Source organism: Drosophila pseudoobscura, chromosome 2 (genome assembly GCF_009870125.1).
Source record: "Drosophila pseudoobscura strain MV-25-SWS-2005 chromosome 2, UCI_Dpse_MV25, whole genome shotgun sequence".
In the NCBI taxonomy this organism is placed as follows: Eukaryota; Metazoa; Arthropoda; class Insecta; order Diptera; family Drosophilidae; genus Drosophila; species Drosophila pseudoobscura.
Window position 1 is genome coordinate 26,681,367 of NC_046679.1, and position 17,629 is coordinate 26,698,995.

The window sequence follows — 17,629 nt, forward strand, 5'->3', positions numbered from 1 at the left end:
AGGCAACGTAGTGATTGGAAGTCGAACGAACAGATGATTTCCAGGTTTGTATACATCGTTTATTTCAATATATTTCTTTCTTAGCGGGGATATGTGATATCCTGATACATCATAAGCGGGGCGGCACCCTCTAGGATATGCAATTGCGATTAGGAGAGATATAAGCAAAGGCATCCTTCGAGCACTTGAACGTAACGTAACAATACAATACATAGAATCAAAAAAAAGGGTTTGAACCATCAATTGGAATCGGTTAATGTGCCTAACTAAGCGTCTAACTAAACTCGATTTAAATAATTAAACATTAATAGACAATCACGTAAAATATAACTTATTTACAATGTTTTTTTCCCCATTTCTTTGCTCTGTATGGGCATAGGGTGTATGTAGGGTACATAGGGATATATAGGCGGCTGGGCAAATACTTCAAATTCAATACGTAAACATCGATCGAATGCATGAATTCAACAAACAATTCCATTCGCGGGCTAAGCATAAAATCAATCCAAAGTTCAGTCCAGTGTATAAGCTGGAAATCCTTTGATCGGCTTAAACATAGTTCTCTGCTCTCTTATCTTATATCGTATCATGTAATGTGTTTCGGATATAGCAAAAATACAATTCTATAATTATAATCTGTTTGTGTTTGTGTGTGTGTGTAAATGGTTCAGTTCGCTCCCCTTCGACACTATCGACATTTGTATCGTGTATACATTACATATATATCTAGGGTTTGTGGTTCGGGTTCGGGTTTTTGGTCCCTTACAGCGTCGGCAGGTTGTCGGGCACTTGGTCCAGGAAATTGGCCGGAAACTGGCCCTGCCGTCCTCCCGCCTCGCCGAACAGCCACTCCTCGTTTATCCTATAAAGCACTGTGACCAGTTCGTTCTCCTGTTAAGCAAGGCAAAGGATGGATCGGGCTAGTAAGGTCATACCCAGACAAAACAATTGCTATTCAATATTCTCACCTGCAATGGCAGATCTCCTTCGACCCCGCCGGGGAAGTGATATAAACAGAGCGCAGTGGGCTCATTATTTTGGCTCTGGTGCTGTTGCGTCTGCTGCTGCTGTTGTTGCTGCTGAGGCGGCGCCTGTGCTTGTGGATGTGATTGTGAGACACCCGCACCCAGGGGCACTTTGATGTCCACATAAGTGACCGGGAAAATACCCTCGCAGCCGGAGCGCGTGCGTCCGCGCATCCATTCAGGTGTGGGCTGATCCAGCAGATAGATTTTCTCGTTTTCCTGCAATAGCCGTGTCATTCAGTCAGAGAGGAGAAACATTCGGGACGTCCGTCCTCAAACACTTACCCTAAAGCTAAGATCGCCCTCTTCGACGCCGTCAAAGTCGTATAGGGCAATGGCGTATGGATTCACCTCCTCTTCGACGTAGCCCGAGCAGCCATTGCTGAGGGCCATGGCATCCACCCTGCCCGCAATCACGTCCAGCATCGAGATTCCTGCCGCTGCACTTCCCACAGAGGAGGGCAGTGGTGGCGGAGCCCCCTTGGGCATGGGCGGAGAGGGCGGATTGAAGGCTCCTCCGTAGCCGGGTGGCATTCCACCGACGAACGGCGGAGCCCTGGGAGCCTTCGGCTTCTGCGAAATCTTCGGCTTGATGATGGTGGGCATGGTCAGCGATTGTGTGGGCGGCAGCAGGCTCTTGCCGTTGCACAAAGGATTATCGGACGAGCGGACCTGATTGGATGTCTGGTACGTCTGACGCACCGCTGCCGCGCCAAAGCTGTCCACCCCGCCGCTGTGGCCGCCACTGTCCACCGCCTCCCAGGGATCGAGGGGACTCTGGGTGGCCGGTCGGGATAGTCGATGGTAGTCGTCCTCGAACCCGCTCTCCGGCTGCGAGACGCTGCCGTTGTGGGGCGAACTGAAGTTGCTATCCGAGCTGAAGCTGTCGACACTCACGCAGTCGCTGTTGGACTTTTGGGTGAAGGTGGGCGACGACGGCGGCGAGTCGAAGCTGATGAGCTGTCCATCAGCCGCAGCCGCATTGCTAGTCGTCTGTGAGTAGTAGGCGCTGCTGCTGCTGCTGCTGCTGCTCGTTATGGGGGCGGTGGTGGTGGCCGTGTTCCAAGCAGCATTCCAATCCGTGTTGCTGAACCCCCCACTGCCCGCCGCAGCTGCTGCTGCTGCTGTGGGTGCCGTCGTCCCGGCATGGCCGCTGCTCAGGCCGTAGACGCGACTCTGCACTACGGCCTTGGAAGCAGCAGCCGCTGCCGTGGACGATGTCTTCTTGCGGTGAAAGATGTTGGAGATGAGGCTGCCCCCGCCACCGGTCGACGTCGCCGATTGGCCTGTGGAGGCAATCTTCTGTCCATTCACTTGCACCTGCACCTTCGGCGGCGGCGGTCGCGGCGGTGGCATCTTCCTGAAGTTGCCATTTCCATTGGCAGCAGCTCCGCCTCCTCCCCCTCCGAAGGGGTCGTCGTCCCAGTTGGTGGTTGGCGTGTACCGCGCCTGTGGGAACTTTCGTGTGATGCTGGAGCCCGTCTGCACCTCAAAGAGATTGTTGTTGTTGGATCTCTTGTGCTGCGCATTCAGCGACTGCTGCTGCTGCAGCGGCCCCCTGGGCGGCGGAGGGAGCTTGATGGTTAGCTTCTGGAGACTACCGCCGTGCGACTGCTGCTGCTGCTGCAGGTGCTGCTGCTGGAGCTGCAGACGCAGCTGATCCAGGCTGGCATTGGCTCCAGCCGCGGCGCTCTGGCCCCGTGATCCGGGCGGTGCTGGCGCCGGTCGCGATGGAATGGTCATGTCGCCTGCAAAATAAAACAACCAAAAAACAAATGAGTTCTCTTTCCTTTCAAGTACTACTGGCGGGTGCTGGAGGGAATCGTAGGGCCTCACACCTGGGACTCTAGCCGGCTCCACGAGTCTCCGCGGGACTATTATACTTAACAATTTTCTCAAATAGATCCGAAAATATTTAAACATTTTTTTGATGTTTGCTTTGTTTTTTGGGGCAACTTAAGGATGAAAACGAATGTAACGTCTCTTGGTGAGGCATGAATGGTATGCAAAAAGTTTACTATACGGGAAAAAGCCATCTCAGAAGTCTATCTTGACCCTTCGGGATTTATGTGTATAAGTACATACATATATCTGAGTCGGTGTCGCCCCATGGCCTGCTGTTCTATGCCGTGCACCTGGGTATGTACATTCGTAGTGTTTACAAAACAAGATAAGAATTTCGGCCAAGAGCCACAGCCCGATAACAGGGGAATTATGGCCAAGACCCGTAGATAAAATAGCTTCAGGCATAGAGATAACCCCCAAGTGGAACCATTAGAACCGGGCGGGAATCGAGTGATTCATTCGCAGTCTATGGGCACGGCTGGAAATCAGATTCAATGGGAACTATCATAAAAGAGGGCTCCCTCTTTCGCGAAATGCCATAGTAATAAAAAGCCATCCATCGACAGGCAACGGCCATGACATCGAAGAAGCAGAAGGACGCTTTTTGTTTATGTTTTTCGTTCGCAGCATTAACGTCACGTTACGTCACGGCATCCCATTAAGGAAGAGATCCTCATCCCCATTCCCATTTCCATTCCCATTCTGGTGCAAATGCACGCCCTCAAACCACAAACCAAATGCTTTTTCTGCTTTCTGCTAATTATTTGGATTTTGGTTCGACTTTTGTAAACAAGGGGGCATCTGTGATATCAGAGAGGGGAGCAGAGAGTGGAAACAAATGCCCAAATTAACCCGAAATGTTGCAGTAGCTGCCTAGTGCCTCGTGCTTCATGCCCCACTTGCGACAGACGTCTCTCGGTGCGGGTCGGTGCCCGGTACATTACGGAACCGTATCCGAGCGCCTCTACAGCATCTCTGAGAGAGAGAGTGAGAGGAGCGCACAATAACGGGGGGGAAACACTGGGCTTGGGGCACAATGTTGGATTGATAAGAAGAGCCGCCCGCTGTAGGGAATAACAAAATACAAATAATATTATTCTTATCGGAATATTTTACGTCGCAAAAAAAGTATTGGGCCTCCCTCCCTCCCCCTCCATAAGCTGGATACAATTTTGGAATGTTTCATTCATTAGAAATACATTCAGAGGAATAGATAAATAGTGGCGGCGTCATTTGGAGAGAATTCCCCAAAGCGCATTCCACCAGAATGGATTATGGATTCTACGCAATTTGGTATCCGCCTCTCAGGGCTGGACCGTGATCGGGGGGGTGTATTCTATTACGTGTGGGCTGTATTTTTTACACATGGCAGCCAAGTAACGTGTTTCATTTCCGCATATGTTAAGCGACAGTTGCTGCAAATTCAAATTCATTTATGAGAACAAAGATAAACAGATCTAAAACTTTCAAACTTTCATCCGAGTTCATAAACAAAACAATGAATGCATGCGAAATTCATGTAAATTTCTCGTTTCTTCCAACTAACAGCTCAAAATCAACAATCAATAGCGAGAAAAGAATAGAATACGAAAGTAAACCTAGATTTGTGTTAGAGAGTGTTGTTTCACTGAGGAAACAAACGGAACGAACGGAATGGCTGAGTGAATGAATGACTGATTGTGACGCTAATCGCCGACACGTTGCCGCCCGTTGCCCCTTACCCGTTACTCGTTCAGACCAAAGCGGAGAGCTGCGAACAAACAGTTACAGTTGCAATCTAATTAAAATCACCTTCAGAAGGTGCTGATGATGGAAGGCAGGGTGGCAGGGTGGCAGGGAGGTAGAGCGGTAAAGGTACTGCCTGCCCACCCACTCATACACCCCATCCCATACAGGCACGTCCACTCGTACAGTGGAATTGTTGGGATTCTGAATGCCAATTTAATCATTTGCAGGCCCACTCCCCCACCTCCAACGCTGTGAAGAGCAGACCAATCCTAAACAGACCCCAAACGAATACAGGGAAGAACTCTTGCGGCGGAATTTCACGTACGTAACCCTGTGTAACGTGTAACGTGGAGCGTGTGTGTGTGTGTGTGTCCTTCCCCCCGTAGCATTTGGCGTCAGTAAAATTGATCAAATAATCGCCTCTAATCGGTGATGTTTGGCGAGAAATGAAATCAAAATAGAGATGGAAATGGCATGCTCTACAATCCCATATTTCTAATCATTATGAATCAATTCGAATGTACATAATATATAAAGTGGTCATTCGCATATTTTGCCACACGTTTCCAATAGAGAAAGGGGATTTTATTGAGCTGATGATGAGATCAGAGTCACCATCTCTTCGCTCTCCTCTCTGTTTTTTCTTTATTCCATCAGCTCCTCCTCCTCTTCGTTGTGGAGTGTTCTACAGCTTGCAGATCTCTTGTGCTACAGTAGTATAACAAGAAGACGAGCTGTGCTACAGTAGTATAAGAGCTTTATTAAAAGCTGCAGGGCAGGGCAGGGCAGGGAGCTTGTAATGAAGCCTATTCTTCGCAATGTTTTTGGTTTCGTTTCGTTGATAAGAGGAGGTTTGAGTCAATGCCAGCAACCGGTTTTCCCCAGAGGGTCGGGGGGGAGTTAGCGGCTAGTGGGAAGTCGGAGGTCACTGCCAAATACTACTATTTATGAGAAGAGAACGGTTGTCTGTGAAAATGCAGCTTGCTTGCTAATTGCTTTGCTTGTTTCCCCCCCAACAATACGAGTAGATATGGGCAACCGATTTCGAGTGAAAATATTGTTGGATGGGCTTTAAAACATGTGGGTGTTTGGGTGATTCACTGTGTGGTTTTATGAGAAGCATTTGACTCTCGATCTAACACAACTTCGAATCCATCATCAAATCGGCTTGACCGCACGTTCCGAGCAGCTTCTCACGAAGAAGTGGGGAGAAGATGGCAGTTGGCAGTGGAAGATGGAAAGCAGAACAAAAGAAAGTGACAAAGAGACGTCCGTGTCTGTGTGTGTGTGTGTGTGCATGTGTGTGGGGTGGAGCTGATGGCTGATATGCCCTCCCTCTCGCTCTTCCCCTTCCCCACGATCAAAGTGAGAGCAAAGCCTCAACAGCGACTGCGACAGCGGACAGACGATATTAATAATCGAATGAAACGGAATGAAAAGAAAAGAAAACGAAATGAGATGATGGCTTGAAAATTGCATTTGAAATACCGATTTCCATGCTCCATTTTAATTAATTTACTTTGTACGCTTCTGCGCTATGCTTTCTGCGGTTCTCCCCCCCACGATCCGCCCATCTCCAAGCAATTCCGTTGCTAGCTCGAGATTTTCATAGACTCGCACCGTCTGGGACGACCTTGAAGGCTTTTATTTTCGTTACAAAGATAACAAGACAGAAGCTATATATGCAGTAAATATTGCGACTATAGGATACCTACCAACATATGTACATATGTACATATGTATCTATTTTTGCGGTGCATGCCAAACAAAGGTGAAACCACTTTAATGGGTTCCAATAGCTCTTGAAGTCTCTGTGATCCGACGCCCAGGGATATGAATGGACTGGACCCCGCACTAGACCACAATCACACATAATGGCCATACAAAGGGTCGTTCCATTGACCCCCCCTTGACCAAAGGTAACCTCTTACACGCTAGAGGAGCGGCTGGCTCGCCGATGCCCTCATCTGGCGTAAAAATAGCAAACGGGAGCGGAAAACCACATCAGAAGCGCCCAACGCCACAGCGCCACATCAATAACAACTTGAAGGCGACAGACGGCAGACAACGGACCACGGACGGACGGACGGACGGACGGACGGACGGACGGACGGACGGACGGACGGACGGACGGGCGGACGAAGGCACGGCGTAGCGCCGATGAAACCAATTGAATTTAATGCCACGGAATAAAAAGTTAAATGAACCTCAGTATGAAAAACACGCCTCAATTTCTGGCGATCGGTTCGACCTGCCGCCGAATAAAGAACATAGACACATACATATGTACATATATATGTATGATGGAAAGTGGCTGGATGGAACGTGCCCCAAAGAGATGATGAGATGCCACGAGACGATGATGCATTTGTGCAATTAAAGCAAATTACAAAGAGAACAAAAACCGAAATCATTCACTTTACGTAAAGTCTTTGACTTGAGCGTACGATTATGTTGGGAACCAGAGATAAAGAATAAATGAGGGGGAAAGAAAGAATAAGCGATATATATGGAGATGGAAACAGAGCCCAGCTTTGTGTGTGGCTTTGGGGTTAAGGTTCCATTGAGTTAAAGATCTATTAATTAGTGAAAATGAGTGGGCAGAGGGTTAAAGATTTCGATTTAAATTTCAGTAAACGAACTTCCCGAATGATAACCGAAGACTATATAGACACAGCTTGAATGTGGCGTCACAACAAACGAGTAATAAATATTTATCATCAAATTTATCATCATATTTATCATCAAATATGATCATCAAATTTAGCGTTCAACGCAAGCGGCCAAAACGAAACACTTTGCTACGCTCCCCCCCCTGGCCCGGACCTTGTCTTGTACTTCCCGAAACGGTGAAACATAATCCAAAACCAATACACAGGCAAATAGTTATATGGGCTTTGCGTAGGGAAGACTTTAAAACGAGTCGAAACAAGCACTGAGAGAGAACTGGTTTGAATTTAAATTTTTAGTAAGCTTTTGTGTTTTTTTCATGAAGATGAAGAGTCCCAGTCACAGTCCCTTCCCTATAAGGGAGCACGGGTCACAGCCACAGCCACAGCCACGTAAGGGTCAGGACCATCCACTTTTTAGCGACGACAGCGACGTTCGAGAAACGGATGGTCCTCGAAAGCGAGCAGATCTGGTGAAGACCCCACCTAATATGTAATTTCGCCATGGTCTAGTGTCTAGAGTGTCTACAGCTTCGGCTCGAAGCTGGCCCAATCCTTCTTTTCCTTTCCACCTTTTGTCATATATGTACGTATACATGTACGTACATATGCCCCGCTTAGAACGAGAGGGAATGGAGGAGGATGAAAAAGCCGTTGGAGAGGTGAAATCAAAATTGGCAAAATCATCCGCACCATTCGGCATTGTCAGCACGTTTCTCGGTGCGGTGCCGTCGTGCTTATGGTTATTCTCTGTTGTTTTTTTCCAGCGCATGCAATTCATTCTATAACTTATTTGCATGCATTCGTATATGCAAGTACATAGTACTATATGACTAAGTATATGCATGCATTTGTAGTGGATACACAAATACACATTTGTGTATGTACTTATTTCTTGCAGTAGCGAATTCTAAGCAAACAATGCGATCTAAAATTGCACGTTCGACTACAAAAAACTATTATACGGGGAGCTGCTGCATCAGCGAGTGCGAGCTCCCTCTCTCTCTCTCTCACTCTCTCTGTGATGCGTGGCGTGCCATGTGGGGGGGGACATTTGACGAATGTGGGTCAAAGTTGAATACAATCAAAGCTTGAAGTTTACGCACTAGAATGTGTGTCCAACGGGCCAGTATATAGTAAGTGCACTTGACAGGTGCATTCCAGAACGCTCAGAGAAGAATGTTCTTTTGAAGGTAGTTTGTAGTTTGTTTCGCTAGAGCGAGCCAGCTGGAGAGTGCACATATCCACTCCACCCTCCCCTCCCTCTCTCCCTGAGCGCAATACCATATCCCATGTTCTGTGATAAAGGCTTCTCAAGCCGTTTCCTGTTTTGAACAAGCAGTCGGGGATCGCAGAAGCATTTCAGATATTGTACCACATACGTACGAGTGCATACTCTTTGAAGAACTTTATCTCCGAAACGAAACAGTGGCGCAGCGAGGCGATGCGAGGGATGGACGCCATGTGCCGATCGGATGGAGTCGGTGGCATGGAAAGTGAGGCAAAACAGTAAAAGCAAGACACACCTGCTGCGCCTGAAAGTGACAACACGAAAATGAAATTCCTTCGGCATTGCATTGCGCAAAGTGTGTGGGAAAGAGTGTGGAAAAGGGTGCCTTGTGCTATAAGGAAGAGCTTCAGGCAAACAAGTGCACGACAAAGATGGAGCGATTAAATACATATGTATATATGTATGAGTGCATGCACGCATATGTGTATGCATGTACATTTCTCATCCATAAATGTCACTGAATTCCTTATCGCTGAGGCGTGAACAAACAGTCGGTAGCTAACGTAGCATATCGGGTTTATGCAACAACTGAAAGTCTCTTCTCGTATTACCAACCCCACGAATAACACAGCAGCCCAGGCAACCAGGCAAACATTTAATTAATTAACAAATACGACCTTGACTGTAATTTCAATTAAGCAAATAGCCTGAATAGATCGCTGGATACCTATATGATGTACATATATGATATAAAGTGGGGGTGCGTGCGAGTGTTGGCCAAGTTAAGAGGGTGCAGGGTGCACCAATGTCAATGCAGAGCGGGTAACTAACCTTTTGACGATCCGCACAGATGACTTTGATGTGTCCCTCTTTGGTTGATGCTCTCCAAATGATGTGTTGCTGGGGATCAACGAACAAGAGCGAAAGACCAGGCCAGGCCCAATCTTCCAGTCCAGTTTTAGCCCAGGCCAAAAATGACTAATGCCTGTGCTCACGCACAAACGCACACACGAACAACAGTAACAAACGCACACACTGACAGCACACAGTGTCCAAGCTTATTTGAACGGCATCAACTTTGCACTTTTTACCGCGCGCGCCTTCTGTCTTTCCCTCTCGCTCTGCCTCGACGGCTTTCAAGGTAGTTAACGAGAGGTGGTGTGTGTGTGCGAGTATGACAACAACAACGTCAGCCAAATAACAGCAGCTGCAAATCCAGGAGCAGGGGCCCAAAAACCGTTGTAGGAAGTGCAGCCTGCGACGCAGCTGCAACTGTGACAATTGTCTGTCTGCCTTTGTATCTGCCTTTTTTCCTCCGTAGTAGACGGGCGCGGATTGCAAAATATGTAACTTTTGCTTAATACTTTTGTTTAATTACACGCACGCACACACACCACGGCACACATTCCCTCATCAGAGAGGCAACAAAAGCGAAATCTTTGTACCGACTTGTTCTCTGGGACCCAACACTCTGCCGCGCAACTGGGGAATACAGCACCAATGCACTGAGTAGTTCTACACTTTTTTTATTGTTAAATATTCTTTCAAATGGGCGTTCCAACGCAATTTTTGTTAAAATTTTTTCTCCGCGCTTACCACCAGTGTGACCGCGGACTTATCGATCAAATATACCGTGCGACCCTCAGAAATATACCGAAACAGACCATCTCATTTAAAAAATATACCGTAAATATACTGACAAGTTAAAGTTATATTTTACATATTCCTCGTTTTTGATCTTCCGTGGAGTATTCTCAGCTATATAGAACATTTAGCCATGCCCACATAATTTTATCCGAATAATGAATCACTTTTCTACTTTACTGGTTTATTCTAAATACTTGCGTTTTTTGGATATCTATATAACTTGAAAATGAAATTTAATAGATTGATGAAATTGACAAAATATACCATTATATATCGTATATCGAACTTAACCCACTTAACACCCTCTTTTTAAACAGTTCAAAAACTTCAGGAAAATGGCGGAAAATATTACTGATTTTAAATAATTTTTGGAGATCCATGTCATCTTTCCGCTGAACTTAAAGACAACCACGATATCTTTCACCTGAACTGGTCTAAAATTATGAAACCTTTATTACGTCTGGCAAAAAATGGATAAATTTCGGTTGAACAAAAAACAATTTGAAATAAATATTTAATGTTCTTAGACGCTTGATGCACTGAATGCTGTCCAAATAGCACTTGTCGTAGCACTTCCAATCGAGTTTCCAGCTATTATATGAAATGGAGTGCATGGAAAAGGACCAAATTTAAAGACAAGCTTAGAAACGGCTTACAACACTTGTTGCTTTCTCCATTTCACTTCAAGGTCACATAAAAAAAAAACAAAAAAATGATTAAATATGAACGTCTTCGTTGCACGGTTTCCGAATGTCACGAGAGTGGCATGCAAGATAGCAGCTCTATGTTCAAGTTTCCTTCAAAGCCGAGCGTCAGGCTGAAGTGGATGGAGAATCTCTGCATGCCAAAGGACGCAAAACTCTCGAATCGGCGGGTGTGCCGGCGACACTTTGAGCCGCACTGTTTCGGCAAGTCCAAATTGTTCGCCTGGGCAGTACCAACGCTCTTTGTGGGTAGGTCAGGTCACTATTAGTAGTAGCTAAAGGAGATATACTCTGACGATCCTTTGATTTTCAGGCAAGACAGACGGACTGCACCATGGCGCCGCAAAGAAGAAAAAGTTGGTGCGAAAGTGCTGCATTGGGGATTGCACGACACGATCGCCGCCCGATAGATTGCACTGTTTTCCCACAGATCCGCAGTTGCGAACAGAGTGGATGAAGCTGTGCAGGCTTAAAGACGGATTAAAGTGGCCCTTTATATGCTCCAGACACTTTCGTCCGAGTCTGCTGCCCAACAAAAACAGCAAGTTGCCAAAGCAAGCCTTACCTGAACTGAATCTTGGCACTGACACTGAAGATCCCTTGGATCTCCCTCTCAGGAACGAGGCTGAAGATGAGGGAATCGACGAGGACAATTCGAAAGGTACTGACTCATGTCCATCCTGCCAAGGAACCAAAGACATCAGCGTTAACTTGCAGCAACAGCTGGCTGCTGCTCTTCTTAGAATACAGGAACTTGAGCAGAGACTTGAAGATCACGCGGACACCGAAGAGGAGGAGTACATTTTCATGCTGATGAAATAAATAGAGTACATATCTGATCTCCTGTAGAGGTTAGCATACTTTTATTCTAGTGCATCATCAGCTCCAGCTGCATCAGACGTTTGTTGGTTTCGTAGGGCATGCGGAAAGGCATGCTGGCGGCGAGGTTGGACAAGGCTTTGGCCCGCACTCGCAACTTTTCGAGCTGCAACTGCAGCTGATTCGAGCTACAGGTGCCCGACGGCATCAACTGGTTGTACTGGGTGAGTGTGATGTCCATGGCAGCCACCATCACGTCGGGGATCACCTTGATGACCTCTCCGCTGAGTTTCTTGATGGTGGTCAAACAGCCCTCCACATCATCCGTGGTGTTTGGCATCAGCTGCGTGCGCTGCAGCTGTTCTAGAGCTTGGACCAGCTTCCCCTCATGATGGAGGTCAAAGAAAACGAGGAGCAGCTGCAGCAGTGCAAAGCTGCCCCTTATTTTGGGCTCGACATCTATACGGAGCGCTGCCAAGAGTCTGCTAAATCGATTAGCCTCGTCTCGAAGACGGGCCCGCTGTGATCCCTCCTGCGGCGACAACTGCACGACCTGTGCCAGAAGAATGTTGAAGTGCTTCAGGGCGAGGTTGTAGTTGCCAGCCAACTCGTAAAGCCGCACGGCCATTTCGAAGCTGCCTCGGGCAACCAGCTCTTCTGCGATCAGCGAGGCCGTGGTGTTCGTGTCAAACTCCGGACAATCAAATTGACTGAATACTCCTCTGAGAAAGGAATTAAAGAAAGTGATGGTATGCTGGTGGGGGGACACGGAGAAATACACTCAGACTCACCCTGGAACCTCTTCGTCGGCATCAGTCATCCGCTGGCCGAATATCAAGTCGAAAATGCTGGTATCCAGCGCCCCGCTGCCTACCACCAGATCACAGACGCAGGTGAGGAACATGTTCCGGCCCTTCGGATCTCGCAAGCAACGTAGGGTGAAGTAGTAGTTAAGAGCCTCCGTCGTATCCGTGCGCTCGAAGCGCTGCGCGTACAGCCGGACCAATCTCGTCAGATTGAGGCGGCGCAGCGGCTGAGGGTCGGCGATGTCGATGGACAGCAACGGTTGCGATACACTGCGGGCTCCGCCCAGCACCCCCAGCTCGTGCAGGGCAATGGCCATGTGGACGGCATGAACGGATTGACCATTGCGGGCCAGTAGCTCAATCGAGGCTTCAAAAAGGCCGACAAGAACCAGGGCTTTGAAATAGACGTCAGTCTGGTTGCTGGCATGGAAATGCTTTTCGCCATACTTCTCGAGGATCTCCGACTGGAGCCTACCATAGCCGGCGGCATCCCCGGGACGGAGCATAGCCAGCTTGATCCATAAATAGTCGTCGATAGTCTTGGCCACCTCGCCGTGCAACTCGTTGGGGTCGCAGCCCAGGATTAAGCAGTACACTGCCTTCTTATATGCATCGGTGGAGTTCTTAATCTTGTTGGCGTACTGCAGCTTCAGCTGTGTCTCTGTCCTCGAATTCACGGCGCCCGCGCTGCGATCGGCGATGACCTGGGCAAAGTCTTCGTAACTGGGTCCGGCCTCGTGCAGGAATTCCACAGCCGCCTCTGCTGCTCCACAGCGCAGGGAATAGTAGACCATGGGCCACAGTGGCTTGTCGTCCAACGTGTCCACCAGGCCGATTGCCTGCTGAGCGCTGAATCGATTGGTCACATAGGCGCGTACCAGTTGATAGCAATTGCTGGAGTGGGCAGCCCCCACCAGGGTGCACATGTAGATCTTGTAGTGCCTCTCGAGACACGATTTGGCGTTAATAACAAACTCTGGCCGCTGCTGGCGAGCTTTGATGGGATCGCTGTGGACGGGCTCGTTCACCTGCGTCACGGCGGCCACCGTTGACCACATGTCCGTCAGCCGATCATCGCCAAAGCTGCTGGTCAACACGGCGAACTTCTGCACAAGATTTGGTCGGTGGGCGCCCTTCAGCAGCAGTTCGTTATAGTGGCGCAGCTCCTGGGCGTAGATAAGCTCCATCGGGCTGAGGCATCTGCTTATCGGCAAATTGGGATCGAGGCTAATGTGCTCTGGCAGACGCTGCAGATCGATAAAGTTCTGCGAGGGTCCAATCAGCGCGTCCAGCAACCGGCTTTTCTCCTCATTCCAAGTGCTGTTCAGGTTCACCCACTTCTGTTTGCTCACCGTTTCACTGATCTGTTTAAGAAGGAGAAGGCCATTCTAGTGAATGTAGGAGGAGCAGCAAAACCATGTACTCACGTTTTTATTGGTATCCTCAATCACTGAAAGTATGGCGTTCTCGCGCTCGTTTTTCAGGAACGTGCACACATCCGTGTCAGCCCCAACCACATCGACCGGTTCGAAGGTATTTCGTGCATTGAGCGCCTCCAGCTTTTGGGTAAGCTTGGGAAGATCTATGCCCTTGGAACCGAGCAGTATATGCCTGTCGCAGAAACATGATCAGCCTGGGAAATCGCACAATTCCTTTATTTACTTACGCTTGTATATCTTTGTTGCTGGACTGAGTGACGCGCGAGTGTAGGTCCGTGGTGGCCTGCAACACCTGTTGGAGCGTACGCTCCACCTGCGGCATCTCGTACTCGGCTTTAGCCTCATTTGTCAGGTTCTGGGCGCGCTGCAGCAACGTATTTAAATCCATTTTGAGTGACAATAAATGTAAACAAATTAAAAAAAAAAAAATGCCGCGTTTAGAGGCCGCGGATTGAAATACCCCCTTGGCTTGTAATCGTTAATCGTTCTCCGTCAGGATTGGAAACCATATTCCTCATATTCTTTGTTCCGTTGAATATTACCAGCTAAATAGAACATTTAGCCATGCCCACATAATTTTATCCGATTAATAAATCAATTTTCTACTTGACTGGCTTATTTTAAATACTTGCATTTATTGGATTTTGCGTAAAAAGAGGTTTTAGCGAAATAAGTCAAACAAAAAACAAGTAGCGAAATAGGTTAATCAAAACAAAAGAAAAAGGAAATTCGTTCATATTGCTCACTTTTGATATTCCATTGAAAAATGCTGACTAATTAAATCTCTTAGCAATGCCCACATAATTTTATCCCATTGATGAATCAATTTTCTACAAGATTGGATAGTTTTTAGTCCTTGCTTTTATTGTATTTATTGTAAAAAAAGGGTTAAACGAAAAAGTTCAACAAAAAAAAGAGTCACAATGTTGCGTGTAAGCCGTAGTATAGGTCTTTGTATACCCTATTTTGTAAATTGTATTTGAAAGTATATATATTGATATGAAGATAAAACGTAACTAATAAAGACCTTTTCTCAAATTGACATTTTTTAGACATATTCATGTATATGATGAGTGTTTTGTATATATATCTCGATCCTGATACCTATTCTTGGTCCCTACAAGAAGACAATAAGCTTCAAAATATCGCTGAAATATTAAAAATAATATAATAAATAATATTGAATAATATTAAAATATTTTAGAAATAAATTGTTTTGGCCTTGGATGACAAACATATTCAAAATTCTATAACATCCATTTCCCCCAGGGTATGTGTGCATGGAATTAGCAACATTTGTGCATGGAGTTAGCAACATTTGTGCATGGAATGGGACTCATTGTTGCAATAGCGAAACTGCGGCGAATCGGGTATTGCCTATATTTCAAGCTATATAGATTTGCCCACTTAGCTTTATCCCATAGATAAATGTATTTTCTACAAGATTGCTTCTTTTAATTACCTTAATGTAGTTTATTTTGACCAAAAAACGGTTTTCAAGTAAATGTTGCAGCAACTTTTGTGTATGGAATGAGACTCATTGTTGCTAAAGCGAACTGCGGCGAATTCAAATTCGATTCAAAAAAAAGACCAATTCCTCATATTCTTTGTTCCGTTGAATAATACTATCTATATGGAATATTTAGCCATGCCCACTCAATTTTGTACGATTGATGAATCAATTTTATACATGATTGGTCTATTCGAAATACTTGCATTTATTGGATTTCTATATAACATTGAAAATTAAATTAATAGATTGATGAAATTGACAAAAATACCATGGGAGCGCGGCGAAAACCAGTATTTCTACAGTATGACCCTCAGAAAAGCACCGAAATATACGGTCTCATTTGAAAAATATACCGAGTGGTGCGCGCCAAATCGAACTTTTTTGAATGTGAGCGACAAGGACTTAAATGTTGTCAACCGGGCCTTTATCTATGCCCACATTATTTAATACGATTAATGAATCAATTTTCTACACAATTGGTTAGTTTTTAGGTTGCTTTTATTGTATTTTGACTAAAACACGGTTTTCAAGTAAATGTTGCCGCAACATTGTGTATGGAATGGGACTCATTGTTGCTAAAGCGAACTGCGGCGAATTCAAATTCGATTCAAAAAAACGACCAATTCCTCATATTCTTTGTTCCGTTGAATAATACTATCTATATGGAATATTTAGCCATGCCCACTCAATTTTGTACGATTGATGAATCTATTCTATACATGATTGGCCTATTCGAAATACTTCCTTTTATTGGATTTCTATATAACATTGAAAATTAAATTAATAGATTGATGAAACTGGCAAAATATACCATTATATACCGATATACCGTAAATATACCTCATCCTGTTTGTAGGGCTGGAGAGTCGTTATGTCTCACGATATACCAAATTGGAAACGATAACGATTGCTATAAGCGTTGTCAGACTGTTTCCGATATGAGCGCGGGCGAACCCGTTACTGCTGTCACGATTTAAATGAACGATGAGCGTTGAAATACCCTGTTTCTCCATTTGAACCGACAAAGACAACGACTGTATTGTATATCATATATGTATGTATATTAATTAAATATTTAAATTAAGTTTTGAGGGACATACATTTACATCCTAGCAAATTATACACTAATAACTACACGTTATATATCGATATCGAGATGCTGAGTGTTTATATTTTGTTTGCAAAAACAACTACACGAATACACGGTATCAACAGCAGCACTTTTTCTATTCTCTCTCTCTCTCTCTCTCTCGCTCTGTCGTTTTCTGGCCTCAGCTCAGCCTACCTCTCCGGAATGCAGGGGGGAGCTAGCTGGCCACTAGAATCAGGAGACAGATTCGATCTCTTCTATGTAGCACTTTAATTTTTTGTTTTTTATGAGAAAGTTTAGTATACAAATTGGGGCACCCACACACACACACGCAAGCGCGCCCGCCCATCCAGCAGCACGTGTGGGTGTGTGTGTGTGTTAGTAGCGGTGTTTTGCGTGCTCTTGTGCAAGGTACATTCTATAGATGGTAAGGCAGTAGGCAGTGTAGACTACGATACCCCGTTAGCTGTACCTGTACTGCCTTACCGTCTACTTAATATATCTTGCTTCTCTAAGTTTTGTTTTTTTTTTAGTTTGTTTTCTTGTTTGCTTCGTTTCGCGTTTCGCGCTTTGTGTTTTGTTTTCTATTTTTTGTTTTGTTTTGTTTTATTTATTTAATATTTTTAAATTAAGATTAAGATAAAACCTAATTATTTATCTTGTCATTTACGCCTTAAGTAAGTTCCATATATAAAATTAGATGAAGCAGCAGCACTTCCAGCAAATAATACAAATAAAACATAAAAATGACAGCAGTACAGTACAGGGTGTGTCCATGTTCGGGTTCTTAACTTTTCCTTTTCTGTGTTCTGTTTTCTTCTCGCTTTCATTTCTTTCTCATTCTCATTCTTAATATGCAATATGTATGCATTTGTGTGTATATATGTATATATTTATATCACCTAATTTGATTTTATGTTTAATTTTCTTCTGTTTGTTTTTGCTTGAGAGTGGGTGGGGGAGGGGGGAGTTATGCGAATAGTATTCGGGGGAAACTGGAATTTTGCAGACCATTCTCATATGATACGAAATGCAGTGCTGCCACCCTACACACACACACATACACACACACACACACATGTGCTTGTAACATTGCGCAAAACAAAAAATAAA

General features: G+C 45.6%; 3 protein-coding genes across 4 annotated transcripts; 1 reads left to right on the forward strand and 2 right to left on the reverse strand.

Annotated features, from left to right (window-relative positions):
- Window positions 1-37: 37 nt before the first annotated feature.
- l(3)05822 (lethal (3) 05822) lies at window positions 38-10,113 on the reverse strand. Of its 2 annotated transcripts, none has more exons than XM_001359652.5 (4): window positions 9,330-10,113; window positions 1,311-2,773; window positions 969-1,244; window positions 38-891 (listed from the first exon to the last, which is right to left on the reverse strand). In XM_001359652.5, the coding sequence occupies exons 2-4, from the start codon at window positions 2,766-2,768 to the stop codon at window positions 763-765; spliced, it is 1,863 nt and encodes a 620-aa protein (XP_001359689.3). In that variant the 5' UTR covers window positions 2,769-2,773; window positions 9,330-10,113; the 3' UTR covers window positions 38-762. The 2 variants fall into 2 exon arrangements, with proteins under 2 accessions (XP_001359689.3, XP_015038138.2); XM_015182652.2 differs by lacking the exon at window positions 9,330-10,113 and adding an exon at window positions 2,864-3,016.
- Window positions 10,114-10,436: 323 nt separating this feature from the next.
- Window positions 10,437-11,697, forward strand: LOC6897825 (uncharacterized). Its single transcript, XM_002137894.3, has 2 exons — window positions 10,437-11,098; window positions 11,163-11,697. Exons 1-2 carry the CDS (start codon window positions 10,858-10,860, stop codon window positions 11,669-11,671), a joined length of 750 nt encoding a protein of 249 aa, XP_002137930.3. The 5' UTR covers window positions 10,437-10,857; the 3' UTR covers window positions 11,672-11,697.
- On the reverse strand, window positions 11,684-14,368 carry LOC6897824 (nuclear pore complex protein Nup93-1-like). The gene is made up of 4 exons (XM_002137893.3): window positions 14,141-14,368; window positions 13,902-14,085; window positions 12,460-13,838; window positions 11,684-12,390 (listed from the first exon to the last, which is right to left on the reverse strand). The coding sequence occupies exons 1-4, from the start codon at window positions 14,299-14,301 to the stop codon at window positions 11,718-11,720; spliced, it is 2,397 nt and encodes a 798-aa protein (XP_002137929.2). The 5' UTR covers window positions 14,302-14,368; the 3' UTR covers window positions 11,684-11,717.
- Between the last annotated feature and the right edge of the window lie 3,261 nt (window positions 14,369-17,629).